This window comes from Lepus europaeus, chromosome 11 (assembly GCF_033115175.1).
Source record: "Lepus europaeus isolate LE1 chromosome 11, mLepTim1.pri, whole genome shotgun sequence".
In the NCBI taxonomy this organism is placed as follows: Eukaryota; Metazoa; Chordata; class Mammalia; order Lagomorpha; family Leporidae; genus Lepus; species Lepus europaeus.
In genome coordinates, this window is record NC_084837.1 from 52,739,679 (window position 1) to 52,761,274 (window position 21,596).

The 21,596-nt window shown below is 44.2% G+C and overlaps 1 protein-coding gene across 1 annotated transcript; it reads left to right on the top strand.

The window, feature by feature from the left end:
- The first annotated feature begins 9 nt into the window (after window positions 1–9).
- RAB2B (RAB2B, member RAS oncogene family) lies at window positions 10–19,091 on the top strand. Its single transcript, XM_062205475.1, has 8 exons — window positions 10–147; window positions 389–460; window positions 2,602–2,669; window positions 8,316–8,398; window positions 8,604–8,696; window positions 15,132–15,243; window positions 15,818–15,886; window positions 17,495–19,091. The coding sequence occupies exons 1-8, from the start codon at window positions 102–104 to the stop codon at window positions 17,597–17,599; spliced, it is 648 nt and encodes a 215-aa protein (XP_062061459.1). The 5' UTR covers window positions 10–101; the 3' UTR covers window positions 17,600–19,091.
- Window positions 19,092–21,596: the final 2,505 nt, after the last annotated feature.

Consider the following 21,596-nt stretch of genomic DNA (forward strand, 5'->3'; position numbering starts at 1 on the left):
AGAGGGAAAAACAAGGAGATCGCTAGACTGCGTGGCTAGAGAGGTCGGAGGCAAGTGGATGTAGAAGTCGGGCGGACCCGGAATCCGGAGGAATCGGGACCATGACTTATGCTTATCTCTTCAAGTACATCATCATCGGGGACACAGGTAATCCGCGAGTGGGCCGCCTTCGAAGGCTGAGGCGGGCACCCGAAGCTCCCAAATCGGGCCGCGGGGGCGGGGCTCGCTCAGTGGGTTGGGCGATTCGCGAGGAACGGGCGGGGGCGGGGCGGGGCGGCCGGGGGCGGGGCGCGGGCTCGGGGCGCCCCTTCCCGCGTCCCTGACGCCCGGACTCCGGGAGGTGTTTCTGGGCCGCGTGGCTCCTGGCACGCACGTCCTCCCCTTTCAGGTGTGGGGAAGTCATGTCTCCTCCTGCAGTTTACAGACAAGCGGTTCCAGCCAGTCCACGACCTCACAATAGGTAAGTGCAGCTGTTTGTTCCAGAACCGATCCTAAAACCTTGGCTCGCTGAACTGCCTAGGCGGAAAACTCAGCTGTCTTCCGTGTCCTCAAAAGTTGCCTCTCGCCGCTTAAAACTAGTGCGAAGTTAGGTTCAGTGAAGAGTGGTGTAAAGAGGAATAAATCATTGTGAAGGGAAGTCCAGAGATGTGCGAGGTACGGACTGACTCCCATAGGGCTTTAAATGTTTATGGAACATCCAGCGGAAGCCGGGCACCGTTATTCGAATCTCTGATTCGCGATATATGAGTGCCAGCCTCACACTGTGTGTTTCAGAGTAAACACCAGTACCTGGATTCTGTGTGTGTGTGTGTGTGTGCTGGAGAGGACCAAGCGAAGTGAAGAGCCATCCCAGCCTAACAATTAAAAGGCAGATGATGGGCGTTGCTGCGCAGTGGGCTTAGCCGCCACCTGTGACGCTGGATTCCCATATGGGCAACGGTTCGCGTCCCGGCTGCTCTACTTCCGATCCAGCTCCCTGCTAATGGGCCTGGGAAAGTCCCGCTTGATGGCCCAAGTCCTTACGCCCCTGCCACTTTCTCTGGAGACCCGGACGGGGTTCCAGGCTCTTGGTTCAGCCTGGCCTAGCTTTGGCTGTTAATCCCATTTTCGGAGTGAACCAGTGGATGGGCGATCTCTCTCTAAAAAGAAATAAAAGGCAGTTTGTGGCAAGTTATGGTCTGCAGGCACTTTAACAGACCCTTCCTTCTGATTTACATAACCCTCACCCAAATAAACTATATATAGTAAATAATATACATAGTAACATATGTAATATATATAAGCTACATACAGTATATATATATGTGTGTGTGTGTGTAGTTTTCTTGCCACACAAATGCAGTTTTTTTAAGGTTTATTTATTTGAAAGGCAGAGTTAGAGAGAGGAAGAGACAAAGAAATCTTCCATCTGCTGGTTCACTCTCCAAATGCCAGGGGCCAGGAGCTACATCCTGGTCTCCCATGTGGGTAGCAAGGGCCCAGGTACTTGGACCATCTTCCACTACTTTCTCAGACACATTAGCAGGAAGCTGGATGGGAAGTGGAGCAGCTGAGACTCCAATCAATACTTACATAGGGTGCTGGCATTGCAAGCAGCAGCTTAACCACCCTGTACTACCATGCTGGCCCTAAAATGCAGTTTCTAGATAAAACTGATAGCTCCCGTTCTTAACCATATTGCTGCTTCCAAGTCCCACCCGTATGGAAATCTGGATTTATTCAGCTCTAGAGAGTTGAATGATTTTAGACAAGGATTTAGAGGATGGCATCAACCAGCAAATTGTGTTTAATGAATACTAAATGAACATTTATGCTTAAGGAGGCAGCTGAGTAGCTGAGAGCCTTTCAATGACGGAGGTGTAAGGGTGGGGTAGTACTGTCAAGTAAATTCCTATTGCAAAAGGGAGGAGAACCTACCACCTCTCTCAGAAAGGCTGAAAATTGAGGAATGAGGAGTTAGCCCGGCAAGGGGATGTAGAGAAATGATGGAAAAATAATCTGGGCAAGAGATAGTAATATGTGCAAAGACTCAGGGATGGCAGAGATCGGGCTACTTTTGGAAAACTAAAAGGAATTCAAAGGAGCATGGAATTTGATGTGGACAGCACTAAAAAATAAAGCATTTAAAAATTTTTTTTAAGTTTATGTTCATCTACTTGAAAGACAGAGACTATCTTCCACCTACTGGTTCACTCCCTAGATGCCTACAACATTCCATTCCAGGCTGAAGCCAGGAACCTGGAACTCCATCTGGGTCTCTCATATGGGTGGCAGGGGTTCACACATTAAAGTTATCATCTGCTGCCTTCCAGGATGTATTAGCAGGAAGCTGAATGGGAAGCAGAGCAGCTAGGACTCAAACCAGCACTCTGCACTCTGATATGAGATGCTGGTATCACCAATAGCATCTTAACCTGCTGTACCACAATGCTGGCTCCAAGAAGCTTCAAAATTAATTGGAGTAGGTAGGCAGCAGTAACGGTCTCAGTGGCACTGAGTGCAGCCAAAGCATGGATTATAATATACGGAGGAAAAGCATGAGCCTCATTCAATATCACTGTTCATGAGAATCACTTTCTTTCTCTTGGTCTTCACTGACAGGTGTGGAGTTTGGAGCCCGTATGGTCAACATTGATGGAAAACAAATCAAACTGCAAATATGGGATACGGTGAGAGGGGACAAAATAATTTAGTTCCTGACTAAGGTCCAAACATAACAGTACAAGCTGATGCAGGGGAAAAGGGTTTTGAGGGTGGGCTAGTGGTGGAGATGCATTAGAGAAGGTGAAATCAAGGAGATGGGGAAGTTTGGTTCTGTTAACAGTTACCAATTATGAATGCCGTATATTGTTGTTTTTGTTATTGTTAGTGTAATATATTAGTTCATTCTAGTAAAAATAAAATCAAACAATGTAAGTTTGTAGAACAAAAAGAAAATGTCCTCTTCACATCAACCCCTTCTTTCTCCCTTTCTTGGTTTCTGGTTTATCTCCACAGTTAATGATTCAGTGTGTATGCTTTTAGACTTCTTCTGTGCATTTAGATACATAAGTCGAAACATACACAACTAAATGGCAGTGGTTTTGTTTTTATTAGTGTCTTCATGTATAGAATTGTGATAAAGTATACCTAGCTATTTGACTTAGAATTTTTTTGTCTATGTTTTGAAGACCTTCCTATATCAATACACACAGATCTATCTCATTCCTTTTAACCACTAGATAGTCATAGAATGTACCATAATTTATTTAACTATCCTGCTATTGATAGAAATTGGGGTTGTTTCCAAGTTTTTACTATTGCAAAGCTTCATTGAACATTCTTACTTATTGCATCTTATGCAAGTGTTTGAGAATCTTTATAGAATACATGCCCAGAAATGGAAATTCTGGACCAAAGGTATGCATATTTTAAAACTTATTAGATGTAGTACTGCCAAAATTTAGCTTGGCTTAATGTAATTTTGTTATATTCAGATAAGTTCTCTTCATATATGTAATCTCATTTGATTTGTACCTTGCTTTCACTTAAGGAAAATAACATAATCTATTCTAGCTAAAGGGAGCTAGCAAACAGTTCCTGATACTCAGCTAAAATCTTTCTGTTTATGTTTAGTTCTTACTGTTTGACTCTGTTTTGTCTCAGAAATAAGAGCTGAAGCCATTACATCTACAAACAGTATGCAAGTCGTATTTCCTTACTTTCTTTTTCTTTCTTTGCCCTCCTTCCTTCTGTTCCACTCAACACTCACCAAACACAGTTGTAAGTCTTAAAAGTAATCACTTGCTTCTCTAGGGCTTTTATTTTGTTTGGTTATACTAATTTTTATTTATTTTAAAAGGGAAAGAGGCAGAGAAAGCACCCATCTGTTAGTTCATTTCCTAGTGCCTACAACAACTGGGGCTGGCCCAGGCCAGAGGCAGGAGCCAGGAGCTCTGTGTGGGTTTCCTGCATAGTGACAGCGCCCAAAGTACTGGAGCCATCATCTGCTGCCTCCCAGGGTGCACATCAGCAGGAAGCTGGATCAGAAGCAGAAGAGCCAGGACATGAACCAGGCACTCTGATATGGAATGCAGGTTTCCCAAGCAGTAACTTCATCACTGCACCAAATGCCTGCCCCTAGATTATGCTTTTTTTTTTTTTTTTTTTTTGACAGGCAGAGTAGACAGTGAGAGAGAGAGAGAGAGAGAAAGGTCTTCCTTTGCCATTGGTTCACCCTCCATTGGCCGCCGCGGCTGGCGTGCTGCGGCCGGCGCATCGCGCTGATCTGAAGGCAGGAGCCAGGTGCTTCTCCTGGTCTCCCATGCAGGTGCAGGGCCCAAGGACTTGGGCCATCCTCCACTGCACTCCCTGGCCACAGCAGAGAGCTGGCCTGGAAGAAGGGCAACTGGGACAGGATCGGTGCCCCGACCGGGACTAGAACCCGGTGTGCCGGCACCGCAAGGTGGAGGATTAGCCTGTTAAGCCACGGTGCCAGCCCTGCTTTTTTTTTTTTTTTTTTTTTTTTTAAAGATTTATTTATTTATTTGAAAGATAGAGAGACAGAGGCAGAGAGAGAGAGAGAGAGGTCCTCTATACACTGGTCCACTCCTCAAATGGCAGCAACAGCCAGAGCTGGGATGATCTGAAGCCAGGAGCCAGGAGCTTCTTCTGGGTCTTCCACATGAGTGCAGGGGCCCAAGAACTTGGGCCATCCTCTCCTGCTTTCCCAGGCCATAGCAGAGAGCTGGATTGGAATTGAGGTAACTGGGTTTTCAAATGATGCCCTAATGGGATACCAGCACTGCAGGCAGCGGCTTTACCAGCTATGCCACAGTGTTGGCCTGATTATACTTCTTTAACTTAAACCTTTACCATTTCCAAAAATGGATATTTTGATGCCAGGACGCAAACCCATTAAGATATCAGTTAGTGGTGTAGTCATGGTCACATGTTGGCTTATTGCCTTTTTCTTTTTCTCCTTAAGTGTTCATATGAAACATGGTTGTATCGTGAAGTTTGGAAGTTGAGGATGACTAGTATGCGGTTACGATACTTAAGAATTACTGTGGCATAAGTGTCTGCCTGCAGTGCTGGCATCCCATATGGGTACTAGTTTGAATTCCGGCTGCTGCACTTCAGATCCAGCTCCCTGCTAATGTACCTGGGAAAGCAGCAGAAGATGGCCCAGGTCCTTGGGTCCTTGCACCCATGGAGGAGACCTAGATGAAGCTTTTGTCTCCTGGCTTCTGCCTGGCCAAGTGAACCAGTGGATGGAAGATCAATCTCTCTCTCTCTCTCTCTCTCTCTCCTCTGCCTTTCAAATAAATAAATAAATCTTAAAAAAAAATATTACACAGCAGGGCAGCCATTATGGCACATGGTGCTAAGCCACCGCTTGAGCTGCTTATATCCCATACTTGGAGTGCCTAGCTCAAGTCCTGGCTGCTCCAGTTCCAATCCAGGTTCCTGCTAATGCATCCTGGGAGGCACCAGATTTTGGCTCAAGTGCTTGGGTCCCTGCTACCCATATGAGAGACACAGATGGATGTCTGAGATTCTGGCTTCAGCTTGGCCCACCCTTTGTTTAGGCAGGCAATTGGAGAGTGACTCAGTAGATGAAAGATCTCTTTCTCTGTCTTCCAAGTAGGTGAAAATAAATGAATAAACATTTTTAAAAGGAGAAAAAATTAAGGACATTTCTTTTTTTTTTTTTTTTTTTTTTGACAGGCAGAGTGGATAGTGAGAGAGAGACAGAGAGAAAGGTCTTCCTTTTTGCCGTTGGTTCACCCTCTAATGGCCGCTGCAGCCGGCGCATCTTGCTGATCCGAAGCCAGGAGCCAGGTGCTTCTGGTCTCCCATGCGGGTGCAGGGCCCAAGGACTTGGGCCATCCTCCACTGCCTTCCCGGGCCATAGCAGAGAGCTGGCCTGGAAGAGGGGCAACCGGGATAGAATCCGGTGCCCCAACCGGGACTAGAACCCAGGGTGCCGGCACCGCAAGGCGGAGGATTAGCCTGTTAAGCCATGGCGCCGGCCTAAATTAAGGACATTTCAATAATTTATTTAAAAAAACCCACCTACCTAGCCACCTAATTGATGTAGTTCTTTTCTGTCACCTTTGAAAAATGGGTTTGAAATTAGATGAATCTTTGCTGAATCAATTTCAAAATACTACAGTTTTCTGTTTTACAAACTTCCAGAGAATTATACGTCTACTGTAGTCCTGTCCTGTCTGTGCTTCCTGGATGAGCCCGGTCATTCCTCCCTTGTCAGCCCTCATCTCCTGCCCACTGCTTATCCACCTTAGCTTCCCACTTGGTCTGTTCCCTCACGTACTCCTGAAGTCATCACACCTGAAAATGTTTAGAAATTACTAAGATGGCCGGCGCCGCAGCTCACTGGGCTAATCTTCCGCCTTGTGGCACCGGCACACTAGATTCTAGTCCCGGTTGGGGCGCTGGATTCTGTCCCGGTTTCCCCTCTTCCAGGCCAGCTCTCTGCTGTGGCCAGGGAGTGCAGTGGTGGATGGCCCAAGTGCTTGGGCCCTGCACCCCATGGGAGACCAGGAGAAGCACCTGGCTCCTGCCATCGGATCAGTGCAGTGTACCGGCCACAGCACGCAGGCCACGGCAGCCATTGGAGGGTGAACCAACGGCAAAGGAAGACCTTTCTCTCTGTCTCTCTCTCTCCCTGTCCACTCTGCCTGTCAAAAAATAAAAAATAATTTAAAAAAAATTGCTAAGATGGATAGACGTATTTTTTAAAAGCTAGTTTCTAACGTTAGAGTTTTTAAAAAAGAATTATTTTTTGAGAGATGTGCACACAAATACAGAAAGACACTCAGACAGAGAAAGCTTTCATTTACTGGTTCCAATGCCCACAATGGATGGGATGCTGGGCTAGAGCCAAAGCCAGGAGCTGGAAACTCAATCCAGGACTTCCACAAGGTTGGTTGGAACCCAATCATTGGAGCCAACCATGATGGATAGTTTATTTAATTTAATTAATTTATGTTTTAAATTTTTATTTATTTATTTGAAAGTCAGAGTTACACAGAGAGAGAAGGAGAGGCAGAGAGAGAGAGAGAGTTCTTCCATCCATTGGTTCACTCCCCAGATGGCTGCAGTGGCCAGAGCTTCACCGATCCGAAGCCAGGAGCCAGGAGCTTCTTCCAGGTCTCCCATGCAGATGCAGGGGCTCAAGGACTTGGGCCTTCTTCTACTGCTTTCCCAGACCATAGCAGAGAGCTGGGTCGGAAGTGGAGCAGCCAGGAGTCGAACCTGCATCTATATAGGATGCCAGCACTGCAGATGGTGGCTTTACCTGCTATGCCACAGCACCGGCCCCTGTTCTGGTATTGATAAGAACCTTTTCTAATGTGTGCATGTGTGCACATGGTGTGCATACTCTTATGTTTATATTCATTTGTATTCCAGATAGCTATGCTAATGCAGCAGCATTGTATCATACCTAATATAAAATATTGATTAAATAATCCCACATTAATTTGTATTTTACTTTGGAATGTATTTTGATTCTTAGACGAAGAGTATATCTGACTTTCTAGGAACTGACATTTCAGACTATTTATCTTGAAAGCGATATGATGCTGCCACTTTGGAGAAATTAGAAAGCTCTTTATTCTTTTTATCAAACTCCTGTCTTAGCTCTTTACTGCCTTAGTTTTTTAAATTCATTATTCATTTATTTGAGCAGCAGACAGAGCAAGAGCAAGAGATAGCTCCCATCCTCTGGTTCATTTCCCAAATGCCTGCAAGGGCCACTGCTGGGCCACATGGAAAAGAGGAACCTGGAATGCAATCCAGATTGCCCATGTAACCTCTTATGACTGTTTCCTCCAGGATTTGGCATTTTCAGATAATTTTCCTTTATGCAGATAAAGGAACAGGGACAGAAAGGTTAACATGATTATTCAATATCATATTTGGGACTGAAAATACAACATACTCTGAGTTTCCAGTCCTGTTTCCCCTTGTTCTCTCCTAAGGAATATTGGAAAGTGCATGTGAAGGTCTTTGATGTCATGCTGACTGTGGAGTGTAGCTGGTGGTTAATGAATAGTACCTAGCAATACTAGACATTGGACAGTTTTATCTACCCAAGATGTCAGTTGTACTCTCATTGGAAGAATACTGGTTTCCTATCTGGGAGTCTCCCTGGACAGGCCTGTTTCCTTTCCCATATTCTCTAATAGAAGTTCTATAGTTAAGTCCTTTGTGTTAGAGTGGCATATGATCAAATCAGTTCTCTGGAAATAATCTAATTTTGTTGGGATTTTTTTTTTTTTTTTTAAATTGCCATGTTGATGAGAAAGGCTGGGCAAGAATCCTTCCGTTCTATCACACGTTCCTACTACAGGGGAGCAGCTGGAGCCTTACTGGTGTATGACATTACAAGGTGAGCCAGATCTGGCACGTGGGAGGGAGACTGTTCTCCACATTCTCTAAAGCTTTCTTTTTCTTTCTTAAGGATGCTCACTGGGGATTACCTCTCTAATATTGTCTTCTTACATACTGCTTCCCCCCTTTTTCCCACACACTTGGAGTTGCTTTGGGCTTTTGAAATGGGCTTCTGACCCACTTTCTACACTTTTCTGCTGTAGGCGTGAAACCTTCAACCACCTGACTTCATGGTTAGAGGATGCCCGGCAACACTCTAGCTCCAACATGGTTATCATGCTGATTGGGAATAAGAGGTAACATTTTATTTGTATGAATAATAGCTAGCAAGAGTCATCTAGGTACTTTCTGGACATTGAAGTTCTTGTTCCCCAAACTTTCTTAGTTTTTAGTACTCTTGGTGTGTCTGTGAAAGAAAAAATTATTGGGTTCGGTGTTGTGGCATAGTGAGTACAGCCACTGCCTGTGACACCGGCTTCCCATATAGGATGTGGTTTGAGTCCTAGCTATTAAATTTCTGATACAGCCCCCTGTTAATGCCCTGGGAAAGCAGCAAGTGATAGTCCAACTGCATGGGCCCCTGTTACTCCTGTGGGAGATCAGGAAGAAGCTTCTGGCTCCTGCCTTTGGCTTGGTCCCACACTGGCTGTTGCAGCCATCTGGGGAATGAACCAGCAGATGGAAGATAGTTCTTTCTCCCACCCACCCCTGTAACTCTGACTTTCAAAATAAATAAATTTTTTTAAAGTTTTATTTATTTATTTAAAAGTCAGCGTTACACAGAGAGAGAAGGAGAGGCGGGGAGAAAGAGAAGAGAGAGAGAGGTCTTCCATCTGCTAGTTCACTCCCCACATGGCCGCAATGGCTGGAGCTATGCCGATCCGAAGCCAGGAGCTGGGCTTCTTCCAGGTCTTCCATGTGGGTGCGGGGGCCCAAGGACTTGGGCCATCTAATACTGCTTTCCAGGCCATAGCAGAGAGCTGGATCAGAAGTGGAGCAGCTGGGACTAGAACCAGCAGCCATATGGGATGCCAGCGCTTCAGGCGATGGCTTTACCTGCTATGCCACAGTGATGACCCCAATAAATAAATTTTTAAAAAAATCATGTGGTGAAATATACATAACACAAATTTGCCATTTTAAATGCTTTTAAGCGTACAGTTAAGATTTTGAAATTATTCTGCAACCAGCATCACTACCATTCCTCTCTAGAACTTTTGTCTTCTCCTCAGAGAAACCTGTACCCGTCAATACTGCATCCCCTTCTGCTTGTTTGCCTTCCTTCCCCAGCGCTAGCAGGCTCCATTCTACCCTCTGCCTCTATGCATTTCACTGCTCTTGGGACCTCATATAAATGGAATCACGTATAATAGTTGTGGTTTGTGGCTGGCTTACTTTACTTAAAATAACGTCTTTAAAGTTTGTCCACATTTCTTTCTTTTTTAAGGAATAAGATTCCACTGTGTTGCATATACACATTTTGTTGTCATCTGTCCGTAGACACTTCGGTTGCTGCCACCTTTTGGCTGTTGTAGATAACGTTGCTATAAACGGGAGTACAAATATTCATTCAAATCCCCACTTCAGATTCTTTTGGGAATATACCCAGAAATGGGATTGCAGGATCATATGGTCATTCTTTCTTCCTATGTTGAGGAGCGGCCAGCCTGTATTTCACAATGGTTGTACCTTTCACATTCCTACCAGCGATGCCTGAGGGTTCCAGTTTCCTCACATGCTCACCAGCACTTGTCATTCTCAGTAAATTTTTCTTGGTACCCATAGGCCCAAATAAAAAAACTAATTTTTTTATTCAATAGTTATATCTTCTTTAATTTATTTTTTATTTATTATTGTTATTATTATTATTTTAAATGTATCCCCTGGCACAGACATTTGACCTAGCAGTCAAAGACATCAGGGGCAGATTTTTTTTTTTTGGTGGGGGGGTTAAGGTCTTTTTTTTTTTTTTTTTTTTAATTTATTTAATTATTTGAAAGTTAGAAGTAGAGGCAAAGAAAGAGAGAGAGAGAGGTCCTCCATCTGCTGGTTCACTCCCCAGATGGCCACAACAGCCAGAGCTGTGCTGATCCAAAGCCAGGAGCCAGGAGCTTTGTCCATGTCTCCCACATGGGTGCAAGGCCCCAAAGACTTGGGCCATCATGTATTGCTATTCCCAGACCATTAGCAGAGAGCTGGATCGGAAGTGAAACAGCCGGGACTCAAACCGGCGCCCATATGGGATGCTGGCACTACAGGTGGTGCCTTCACCCGGTATGGCATAGCACCAGCCCCAGTTATATCTTTTTTTAAATCATAACAACTTAGTATTTGTTTGAAAAATAAAAGAGGGGTCAGCGCTGTGGCGCAGGGGTTAAAACAATGGCCTGAAGTACTGGCATCCCATATGGGCGCCAGTTCTAGTCCCGGCTGCTCCTCTTCCAGTCCAGCTCTCTGCTATGGCCTGGGAAAGCAGTAGAAGATGGCCCAAGTCTTTGGGCCCCTGTACCCATGTGGGAGACCTGGAAGAAGCTCCTGGCTTCTGACTCCTGGCTTCGGATCAGCGCAGCTGCGGCCATTGCAGCTATCTGGGGAGTGAACCAGCAGATGGAAAACCTCTCTCTGTGTCTCTATTCCTCTCTCTGTAACTCTTATCTTTCAAATAAATAAAGTAAATCTTTAAAAAAAAAAGAAAATGTAGTAATATTTTTATTTCTTTTTTCTTTTTTTTTTTTTTTTTTTTGACAGGCAGAGTGGACAGTGAGAGAGAGACAGAGAGAAAGGTCTTCCTTTGCCGTTGGTTCACCCTCCAATGGCCGCTGTGGCCGGCTCGTCGCGCTGATCCAAAGCCAGGAGCCAGGTGCTTCTCCTGGTCTCCCATGGGGTGCAGGGCCCAAGCACTTGGGCCATCCTCCACTGCACTCCCTGGCCACAGCAGAGAGCTGGCCTGGAAGAGGGGCAACCGGGACAGGATCGGTGCCCCGACCGGGACTAGAACCCGGTGTGCCGGCGCCGCAAGGCGGAGGATTAGCCTAGTGAGCTGCGGCGCCGGCCAATATTTTTATTTCATTTTGACCAGACACAGTTACTTACTCATGACCTATATGTTTGTTAGGCACTACATAGCCTCTCAGACCAAGATTAGACACAGTAGCTATCTCACTTCTTGTTTCACATTGATTTTTGTGTAGTACTTACTTACTTTATCACTGCAACTGCCAAAAAACTCCACTTCACAAAGCTACAACCATATTGAACAGAATCTATCGTGATCTGCTATTGATACTGAACTATCTTAAGTTTATTATTTATTTGACTTTTTACGTTAATTAATTTTGGAGATTTATTTATTTGAAAGGCAGAGGTACAGAGCGAAGGAGAGACAGAGAGATCTTCCATCCACTGGCTCACTCTCCAAATGGCCACAACAGCTGGGGATGAGCCATTCCAAAGCCAGGAGCTTCATTTGGTCTTCTACTTGGGTATAGGGGGCCAAGCACTTGGGTCATGTTCTGCTGCTTTCCCAGGAGCATTAGCAGGGAGCTGGATTGGAAGTGGAGCAGCTGGGACTGGGACAGGTGCCCATATGGGATGCTGGTGTCACAGGCAGCAGCTTAACCTGTTATGACATAATGCCATCCCCTCCTTTTTTTTTATTTTAATTTTTTTTTTTTAAAGATTTTTTTATTTGAAAGGCAGAGAGTTACAGAGAGAGACAGAGAGAAAGAAAGATCTTCCACCTGGAAGTTCACTCCCCAAATGGAAGCAATGACCAGAGCTGTGATGATCCAAAGCCAGGAGCCAAGATCTTCTGGGTCTCCCACATGGGTGCAGGGGCCCAAAGACTTGGGCCATCTTCCATTGCTTCCCCAGGCCCATTAGTAGGGAGCTGGATCAGAAATAGAGCAGCTTAGACTTGAACTGGCACCAATATGGGATAGTGGCAATGGAGGCAGCAGGTTAACCCATTGTACTACAAAGCTGGCCCCTATGTGGTATTTTGATGTTTCCCTTAAAGATATATAAAGTATTCCATGGCACCCTTGTGAGACTGTAGTGTTAGAGACTATGCCAGCTCTTGAGGTTGCAAGGTGAAAAAAAAATTTCACACAACTGCTTTCAGGAAGCTTACACTCTAGTGGAAACAAAAAGATTTGTATCTAATTAGATGATTAAACTCAGTGAAGGGAAAAGTGTGGTATAAAAGAGAGTAAGTGGGGGGGAGGGGACAGTGCTGTGGTGTAGCAGGTAAAGCTGCTGCCTGCAGTGCTGGTATCCCATATGGGCGCTGGTTTGAGTCCTGGCTGCTCCACTTCTGATCCAGCTCTCTGCTATGGCCTGGGAAAGCAGTGGAAGATGCCCCAAGTCCTTGAGCCCCTGCACCTGCATGAGAGACCTGGAAGACACTGCTGGCTCCTGGCTTCAGATTGGCTCAGCTCTTCTCACTGCAGCCAGTTGGGGAGTGAACCAGCAGATGGGAAGACCTCTCTCTCTCTCTCTCTCTCTCTCTGCCTCTCATTCTCTCTGTGTAACTCTGACTTTCAAATAAATAAATAAATCTTTTTAAAAAAAGTAACAGGGTATCTATTTTTTATTAGGAATTGATGTTTAACTGGGTTCTGAAGAATGGACAAGAACTTAACAAAGTTTTAAAAAACTTGGGTATCAGCTAGAGGTAATAAACTGTGAGACCTTGAACTGAGAAAAAGCTAGGCCGGAGTCACGGCTCAATAGGCTAATCCTCCACCTTGCGGTCCCGGCACACCGGGTTCTAGTCCCGGTCGGGGCGCTGGATTCTGTCCCAGTTGCCCCTCTTCCAGGCCAGCTCTCTGCTGTGGCCCAGGAGTGTAGAGGAGGATGACCAAAGTGCTTGGGCCCTGCACCTGCATGGGAGACCAGGAGAAGCACCTGGCTCCTGCCTTCAGATCAGCGCAGTGCGCCGGCCGTAGCACGCCAGCCGCGGCGGCCATTGGACGGTGAACCAATGGCAAAGGAAGACCTTTCTCTCTGTCTCTCTCTCTCTCCCTGTCCACTCTAGGCAAAAAAAAAAAAAAAAAAAAAAAAAAAAACTAAGCAGATCTATTGTACTGAAAGAAACCCAGTGTCGTTAGACTGAATTAAGGGGTGACGGTGTAAGAGAAGGTTGCAAAAATAGGAAAGGTCCAGACATCATAGTCCCTCAAAGACCTTAGAGTTTTAGTTTAAACATAGTATGTCTGAATTTTAAGCATAGAAATGGCATGAAGGATCACCCTTGAATGAAACATGGTTGCAGTAGAATCCCAATCCCTGTTGTCCACAGGTGAGAGAGAATGGTGACTTGACTAGGTTAGAGACTCAGAGACGCAGTGAAGGATGATGTTCAGGTATATTCTGGAAGTATTTCTTTGGGATGGACTTGGTAGTTGAAGTAAGGGCAGGAAAGTTGTTAATAACACCTTATGTTGTTATTGTTACTATTTATCATGTTGCATTGTGCCGTGGATAGAAATGTGGGAGCCTGGGTTAGCTCCAGGTTTTGGGGAAAGGTTTGAGATATCTTACACATCGTGGAGATGAGGAATAGACAGATGGATAAATCTGGAACTTAGAGGAGCATCTGGGCTAGAGGTACAACTGTGGGAGTCTTAGCATTTAGTAAATTTTTTTTTATTTGGAGACAGAGACAGACAGAGCTCCTATATGCTGGCTCATTCTCCAGATCCCACAATGGCTGGGACTGGGCTAGTGCCTGAGCCAGGAGCTAGGAACACAGACCAGGTCTCTCACGTAGATGGCAGGAATCCAATTACTTGAGCCATCTCTGCCACCTCCCAGGTTCTGCCCCGCATCTACAAGAAGGTAGAGTCAGGAGTCAGAGCTGGGTATCAAACCCAGGTACTCCAGTATGGGATGCAGGTACCGCAACTGTTAGGCCAAGTGCACACTCCCAACCTTGGCATTTAAGTGATAGTTTGCTGGCTGTCACACAACTGATATACAATAAATGTTCTTTAATGGGCTTACTCTGATTTTTCTCATGGTTGGGAAACTGGAAACCTTCCAAATAAAAATTTTTTATTTTCAAAATAGAAACCAAATAGTTCAACCTTCCATTATTCTTTAGCCTTTATCCCATCTTTCAGTCTTTCTGTCCCACTTAGTTCCAAATCCCAGTCCTTGGCTCTGCCTCTTTTTTCCATATCACCTAATCTCCATATCACTTTTTCTGAATTACTTGATGCCAAGTGACTTTTATACACACCAGTAATGAAATTAGTGCAAGTTAGGTAGGCAGCTGTGTTCTTAATTCCTAGCTGTCCCTCTTCTTGTGGATTGATTCCAGTAAGAAAGAAGATGCTTATCACTTTGGTCTAGGGCAGTGTATGAATTTTCTACTTTAAAGCAACTGGAGTTTCTTTTCATCATCTTTGCTTTGCTATCCTGAATCTCATTGGAAAAAGAAGCATAGGTCATAAGCTCTGGGTCACTGCAGGGCTTGCTTAGCTCTAGATAAGGCTTTTTCTCTGTAATAGAATAAGGTATTATCTTCAGCCATGTAGCAGCTGCCCTAAACATGAAGAACATTTTCTAAGAGGCCACGGAAATTAGTAAAACCTCTACAAAGTGGTGTCATGTAGGATCTACATTATTTATAAATTGATCGCCAGTCGAAACCATTGTTCTAGAACTGGAGTTTCTTCTTTCACAGGGGGCCTTTTTTAGTTTTCTCTCCACTTACTCTCTTGCAGTGACCTAGAGTCCCGAAGAGATGTGAAAAGAGAAGAAGGAGAGGCCTTTGCTCGGGAGCATGGTCTTATTTTCATGGAAACTTCAGCCAAAACAGCCTGCAATGTTGAAGAGGTACTGTTTGGAAAATTGTGTGGAAAGCTCTTCAGAGATTACACCATTATCTTTGTCCTTTATTTCAGAATTCTCTTCTACAGCATGGATAAAGAAAGGATGTCTTGTGGTCATAGTGACCAGATGACTCCTTTAAAGAGAATTGTCCTATTTTGTTAATCCTGATTCCTAAGGTTTTACTATCACTTTGGGTAACATTGATTTATACATGAGATTAGACACCACTATTTCTTAGAAATACTTAACTGGAGGGTCTAATGGGCCCTATTATAGTCCTTTGTGGGCATGGTGTTGACTGTAACTCCAGTAAGTTATGGAGAAGAGAGCCTGTTATATTGGCAAAGGGTGCAAACATAAGATTCCTGGGAATGTTTTAGTTCAGAACCATATGATTTCCTTTCCTTTTTTGAAACTGCTTTGGATGGCTTTTACAGGGACTTTTGGGAGGCCTTCTGTAGTTTTACTCTCCTCTAATGGCTCCTAATTCATATCAAAAATCCAATTAAGAATAACATTTGCATTCTCTTTCCCTAGCTAAATTTAAGACTGATTATATGATTTATGTTTTCTTCAGGCCTTTATTAACACAGCCAAAGAAATATATAGGAAGATCCAGCAGGGTTTATTTGATGTCCACAATGAGGTGAGAAAGCATGGGGAGACTGGCAGTTAATTTTGATTTGTTAACACAACTGGATGCTTCCTCAAATGTAAACATTCCCCATCTAACATCATACAATTTGTAGCTTTGCCAATTACAACTTTTTAAGAGTATTTATTTGTTCATTTGGTTCACTCCCTAAATGCCCACAATAACCTGGTTAAGTTGAAACCAGGAGCCGGGAACTCGATCTGGGTCTCCCACGTGGGTGGTAGGGGTCCAACTATTTGAGCTCTTACCTGCTTCCTCCCATGGGGAGTATTAACAGGAAGCTAGAACTGGGAGCAGAGCCGGGAGTCTAATTAATGCATTGATATGGTATCCAAGTGTCTTAACTGCTATGCCAAATGCCTGCCCCCAGTTCCAGCCTTTTTAATGTAGGTCCATAGAAATCTGTCATTTCTTTTTTCTTTTTCCTCAAGTCTCTGACCTAGAACATTTAAAGAGATTATTAATTAAGTTGTTATAAGTTAAGGCTTATACTACATGGGAAGTTTTCTTTGCAAACTCAGTTTTTTACATCCCAGAGCATGAGGAAGCTGTGGCTCTTAATTGCTGAGGAGGACCATTACTATAAAGCAAATTCTAGGGTAACACAAACAGAAGAACTTGCTCATGTGCTGCTTCTCCTCTTTTGCCTTTTTTTACTGTTACTCTAAATATATCCGAATTCTGCACAGAGCTAGGAAACTGAAGGATACTGTGTACCTTAAAAGGAAGCACAGGGTTTAGTGGCTTAGTCCTTAAGAAGTCATCACTGATGCCTGCATCACATATCCAGTGCCGAGGTTCGAGTCCTGATTCAACTGATGACTCCAGCTTCCTGGGAGGTAGCAGGTGATGGTCAGGTGGTTGGGTCTCTGCTGCTCACTTGGGAGACACTCACTGGTTCCAGGCTTCCAGCTCAGTCTGGTCCAACCTTGGCTATTGCAGGCATTTGGTGAATAAGTCAGTGTTTGTGATAGATTTTTTTTTTATCTGTTTCTACTGTTGCTGCCTCTCACATTCATGCAAATATACACATGTAAATGTGTAAGTATATGTCTATAATTATATATACATAAGCAAAATCCACTTATTATTTTTTTTTTTAGATGTATTTATTTGAGAGGCAGAGTTAGAGAGACAGACAGAGAGAGATTATCTGCTGGTTTACTCGCCAAATGGCCACAATAGCCAGAGCTGGGCTGATCTGAAGCCAGGAGCCAGGAGCTTCTTCCAGGTCTCCCACGTGCGTGCAGGAGCCCAAGCACATGGGCCCTCTTCCACTGCTTTCCTAGGCCATAAGCAGAGATCTGGATCAGAAGAGGAGCAGCTGAGACATGAACCAGTGCCTATATGGGACAGCACTGCTCCCAAGCAAAAGCCACACCACAGTGCTGACCCCAAGCAAAAGCCATTTCTAGTCAACTATGATTCCTATGCTACAACTAGTCATCTTATCCTTAATATCATAAATTATTGTTCAGTAACAAGTTGTATAGGACTCATGGGTACTTGCCAATTAGAAAACATACTTAATGATTTCTCCTATATCCCTCTCCTTTTGCCCATTCACTTTAGCACTGAGATGCTTCTTTTCTTTTACAGGCAAATGGCATCAAGATTGGTCCCCAGCAGTCAACTTCAACATCAGTGGGACCCAGTTCCTGCCAGCGGAATCGCGACATAGCGTCCAGCTCTAGCTGCTGCTGAACATCGGATCTGAACTTTTTTTTTTTTTTTTCCTTCCCGAAACAGCTTCAGATCAATAGGTTTAAAGAAAGAGGTCTTACTTGCTTTGACTGACAGCAGCCTCTTTTCAAGGTGTGATGTTTTGCCTTTCCACTTAAAGACCAGGGGAGAATTGGGGCTATTACTGACCTGTCCTTCTTCAGGGACGTGACCATTCCCTAGAGATTAGGGCTCCTTTCATCCTCCTATTTAAATTTCCAGAATGCTAGGATCAAGTTCGTTGTCATAGTAGTTCAAAAATAAATAATTTCATCACCATATACCATCTGCTCCCCACCAAGAATTAGTAAGAAGGGTCAAAGATATTCTTGAACACATGAGATTACTGGGATCTGGCTGGCCTTTGGATGATAGATCATCTGCCTAGGAATTTCATTGAGTTTTTTACTCCTTGCCTTTGGGGAGGTCTGTTTGCCACTTCATAGAGTTCTTGCAGAAAGGAGTTTCTTCTCCCTGCTCGAGGACACTGAGTACTTTTCTACTCCCCTTTCACTAGTTTCTTCAAGAGCAGCAGAATTGGTCCTGGCCCTAGGACCTCTCATTGCCTAAAGAAAATATTCATTCCCTGTTCGTTTTGTTTTAGAGACCAAATCTAACATTGCAGTGTCTTTCACCAAATTGACCTGTATTGTTTGATCACACTGTAACTAGACCTACACTTTCTACTTTAATCAAGCTAATCTGCTTACTAACATGACACATTTATTCCTACTTCTATACCTTTGCACATGCCCTGTTTCCACTAACATTATAATTACAAGTCCAAAAAGTTTGCCTTTAGGAAGCCTTCAGTGACCTGAGACCTTCTAAGCAGTTATTGACGAAGTATCCCTTAGCTTTCATATATTAGTTATTTATATGTATATTCATATATATATATTTATTTATTTGTATGTACGTTACTTTGTAAATACATTTTGTAGTTGTTTGTGTAGACTCTGTCTCCCCATGCAAGTTGTAAGCTCTGTGAGAGCAGCATTCATGTCATCCTTTATTTTTATAAAACATTCTTCCCACCATTCCTTCACGGTGCATAGTGCTACTCATTATGTGATCATTGAATTTATTTTAGACTTCAGAGGAAACAAAAGGCCTTAGAGTCATCTCGTTGTAATTTCTCTCTGTCTCTTCCGTCTGTTTATCCTTGGGTTCTATTTTGTTCTCCTAACCTCTCCTGCCTTTCTCTGACTCTGCCTTTATTCCATAAAGCATACAGTAAGACTGCCTACTACCACACAAATAGATGGGGATTTCTCCAGCCATTCTCTTCCTTTTCAGAGAATATAATACTATCCTAGCCACATTTGCCTTTGCTTATCTCATCATGCAGCATTCTGGGGCAGTTACTATGTCTTTTTTATTTAATGTTCCATTCTCTTCCACAGCACTTAGGTCTCATGAGTTTTTAAATCTTTTATTGTTAAATGAATTGTTTCATTATTAAAATATGCATGTATACAAACTGCTGATAGTCCTTTATTGCATTCTTGACACAAGTAGATACTGTCCTCCTAGGGGATTATATAAAGAATATGGAGAAAGCCTTTTTAAAATAGTAGGATGTTTGGGGGCCGGTGCTGTGGCGTAGTGGGTAAAGCCACCGCCGGCAATGCCGGCATACCATATTGGCGCCAGTTTGAGTCCCAGCTGCTCCACTTCCAATCCAGCTCTCTGCTATGGCCTGGGAGAGCAGTGGAAGATGGCCCAAGTGCTTGGGCTCCTGCACACACATGGGAAGACCGGGAGGAAGCTCCTGGCTCCTGGCTTCGGTTCGGTGCAGCTCCGGCCATTGCAGCCAATTGGGGAGTGAACTAGCAAATAGAAGATCTCTCTCTCTCTCTGCCTCTGCTTCTCTGTGTAACTCCGACTTTCAAATAAATAAATAAATAAATAAATCTTTAAAAAAAAGAGGATGTTTGTTTTATTTATTTGAAAGGCAGAGTGACAGAGAGAGAGAGAGAGAGATCTTCTTTTTGCTAGTTCACTCCCCTGGGGCTGTGCTGGGCCAAAGCCAGGAGCCTGGAATGCCATCTGGATCTGCCTCAGGGGTGGCAAGGGCACAAGCACCTGGGCCATCTGCTACCTTCCCAGGCACATTAGTAGGGAGCTGGATTGGAAATGGAGCAGCCAGGACTTCCACTAGTGCTTCAGTGTGGGATGCCAGTGTTGCAAGAAGTATCTGGATAAATTCCCATGGCCTTTATTCTGAGTGAAGTGGTCATGAATGATTATAGAAAGTGGATTTTCTACCCTCTTGCACAGAATAATAGTTACCAGATAACCTGAGTGTTGATGGAAGTTTGAAAGCCAGGACCATTCGAAATCATGTATCTATAGCAAAAGATCAGTGTGCTAGGTCAGACACACCCTTTCCCCTTTCTATAATGCCCACAGTTCCTTTGAGGGCAGGTCTTCTATGCCAGGTAATACCCAGAGGATAATAGGCTCTCATCCTAGAAACTATTGGTGATCATATCTGTATGATAGTCAAAATGCTCATGGAAAAATGAAATTAGGCTGGTGCTGTGGAGTAGGTTAAGTAACTGCCTGCCACACCAGCATCCCGTATGGGTACCGGTTTGACTCGGCTGCTCCACTTCCCATGCAGCTCCCTGTTGATGGCCTGGGAAAGCAGTAGAAGATAGCCCCAGTGCTTGGGTGCCTGCACCTGTGTGGGAGATCCAGCAGAAGCTCCTGGATCTGGATAGGATCAGTTCCAGCCGTTGAGGCCTTTTAGGAGCTGAACAGCGGATAGAAGGCCTCTCTCTGTCTTCCCCTCTTTCTGTCTGCAACTCTGCCTCTCAAATAAATCTTAAAAAAAGAAAATGGGGGGCCAGCACTGTGGCTCAGCAGGTTAATGCCCTGGCCTGAGGCGCTGGCATCCCATATGGGCGCCGGTTCTAGTCTCAGCTGCTCCTCTTCTGATCCAGCTTTCTGCTGTGGCCTGGGATAGTAGTGGAAGATGGCTAGGAAGAAGCTCCTGGTTCCTGGCTTTGGATCAGCGCAGCTCTGTCCATTGCGGCCATCTGGGGAGTGAACCATCGGATGGAAGACCACTCTCTGCCTCTCCTCTCTCTGTGTAACTCTGACTTTCGAATAATAAATAAATCTTTAAAAAATGCATTTTCTATGAACTTTTTAAAGATCCATCATATATGTATTTACAAACATTGTTTTGGTAAATCTTAGTAGCTCAAATTTGATAGGCAGCAGTGGCCAGCAGAGAATTTTGCCAACAGATTTTGATAAAAATATAGAGAAATGTTTGGCCATGGCCTACCACCTTTCTGATAAAACAGACTGCTATGACTCCTAATGTTTCTGAGCTCCTATATGTTAAGTCCATGTGATTACATTACACCTTCAGAAACTTCTTAGGAGCCCCTTCACTCAAGAATTTAAAAAACAAAGAACCCAGTTTGTTTCAAGTTATAATAAAAAGAGATTTAGACTAGGAAAAATAGGAAAACCTTTCTCATTCAGTGCAATAGAATTTCACCCACCAATGGAATTATTTCCCTTACAATTTTAAAGTAGTTATTAGAAAAGTGCTATCTCCAGCAGTCTTTTTTTTTAAAGATTTATTTATTTGAGTTACACAGAGAGAGAGAGGCAGAGAGAGAGGTCCTCCATCCACTGATTCACTCCCCCACACAAATGGTTGCAATGGGCAGAGCTGCACCAATCTGAAGCCAGGAGCCAGGAGCTTCTTCCAGGTCTCCCACGCTGGTGCAGGGGCCCAAGGACTTGGGCCTACCTCAGAGTAAGCCACAACAGAGCTGGATCATAAGTGGAGCGGCTGGGCTTCGAACCATCGCTCATATGGGATGCCACCGCTTCAGGCCAGGGCGTTAACCCGCTCTGCTGCGCCACGGTTTCTAAAGTTGTCACCTAACGGTCCTTCTTCTTAGATACCAGTATAATTTTTCCCGTAAGTCCTTTATCATTTGCCTTATTT

Excerpts from the sequence above, each read along its gene's own strand:
- RAB2B (XM_062205475.1), top strand. The coding sequence starts at position 102 with ATGACTTATGCTTATCTCTTCAAGTACATCATCATCGGGGACACAG. Across the intron at positions 461-2,601 it reads AGTCCACGACCTCACAATAG|GTGTGGAGTTTGGAGCCCGT; the intron begins GTAAGTGCAGCT and ends CTTCACTGACAG. Across the intron at positions 8,399-8,603 it reads CTGGTGTATGACATTACAAG|GCGTGAAACCTTCAACCACC; the intron begins GTGAGCCAGATC and ends TTTCTGCTGTAG.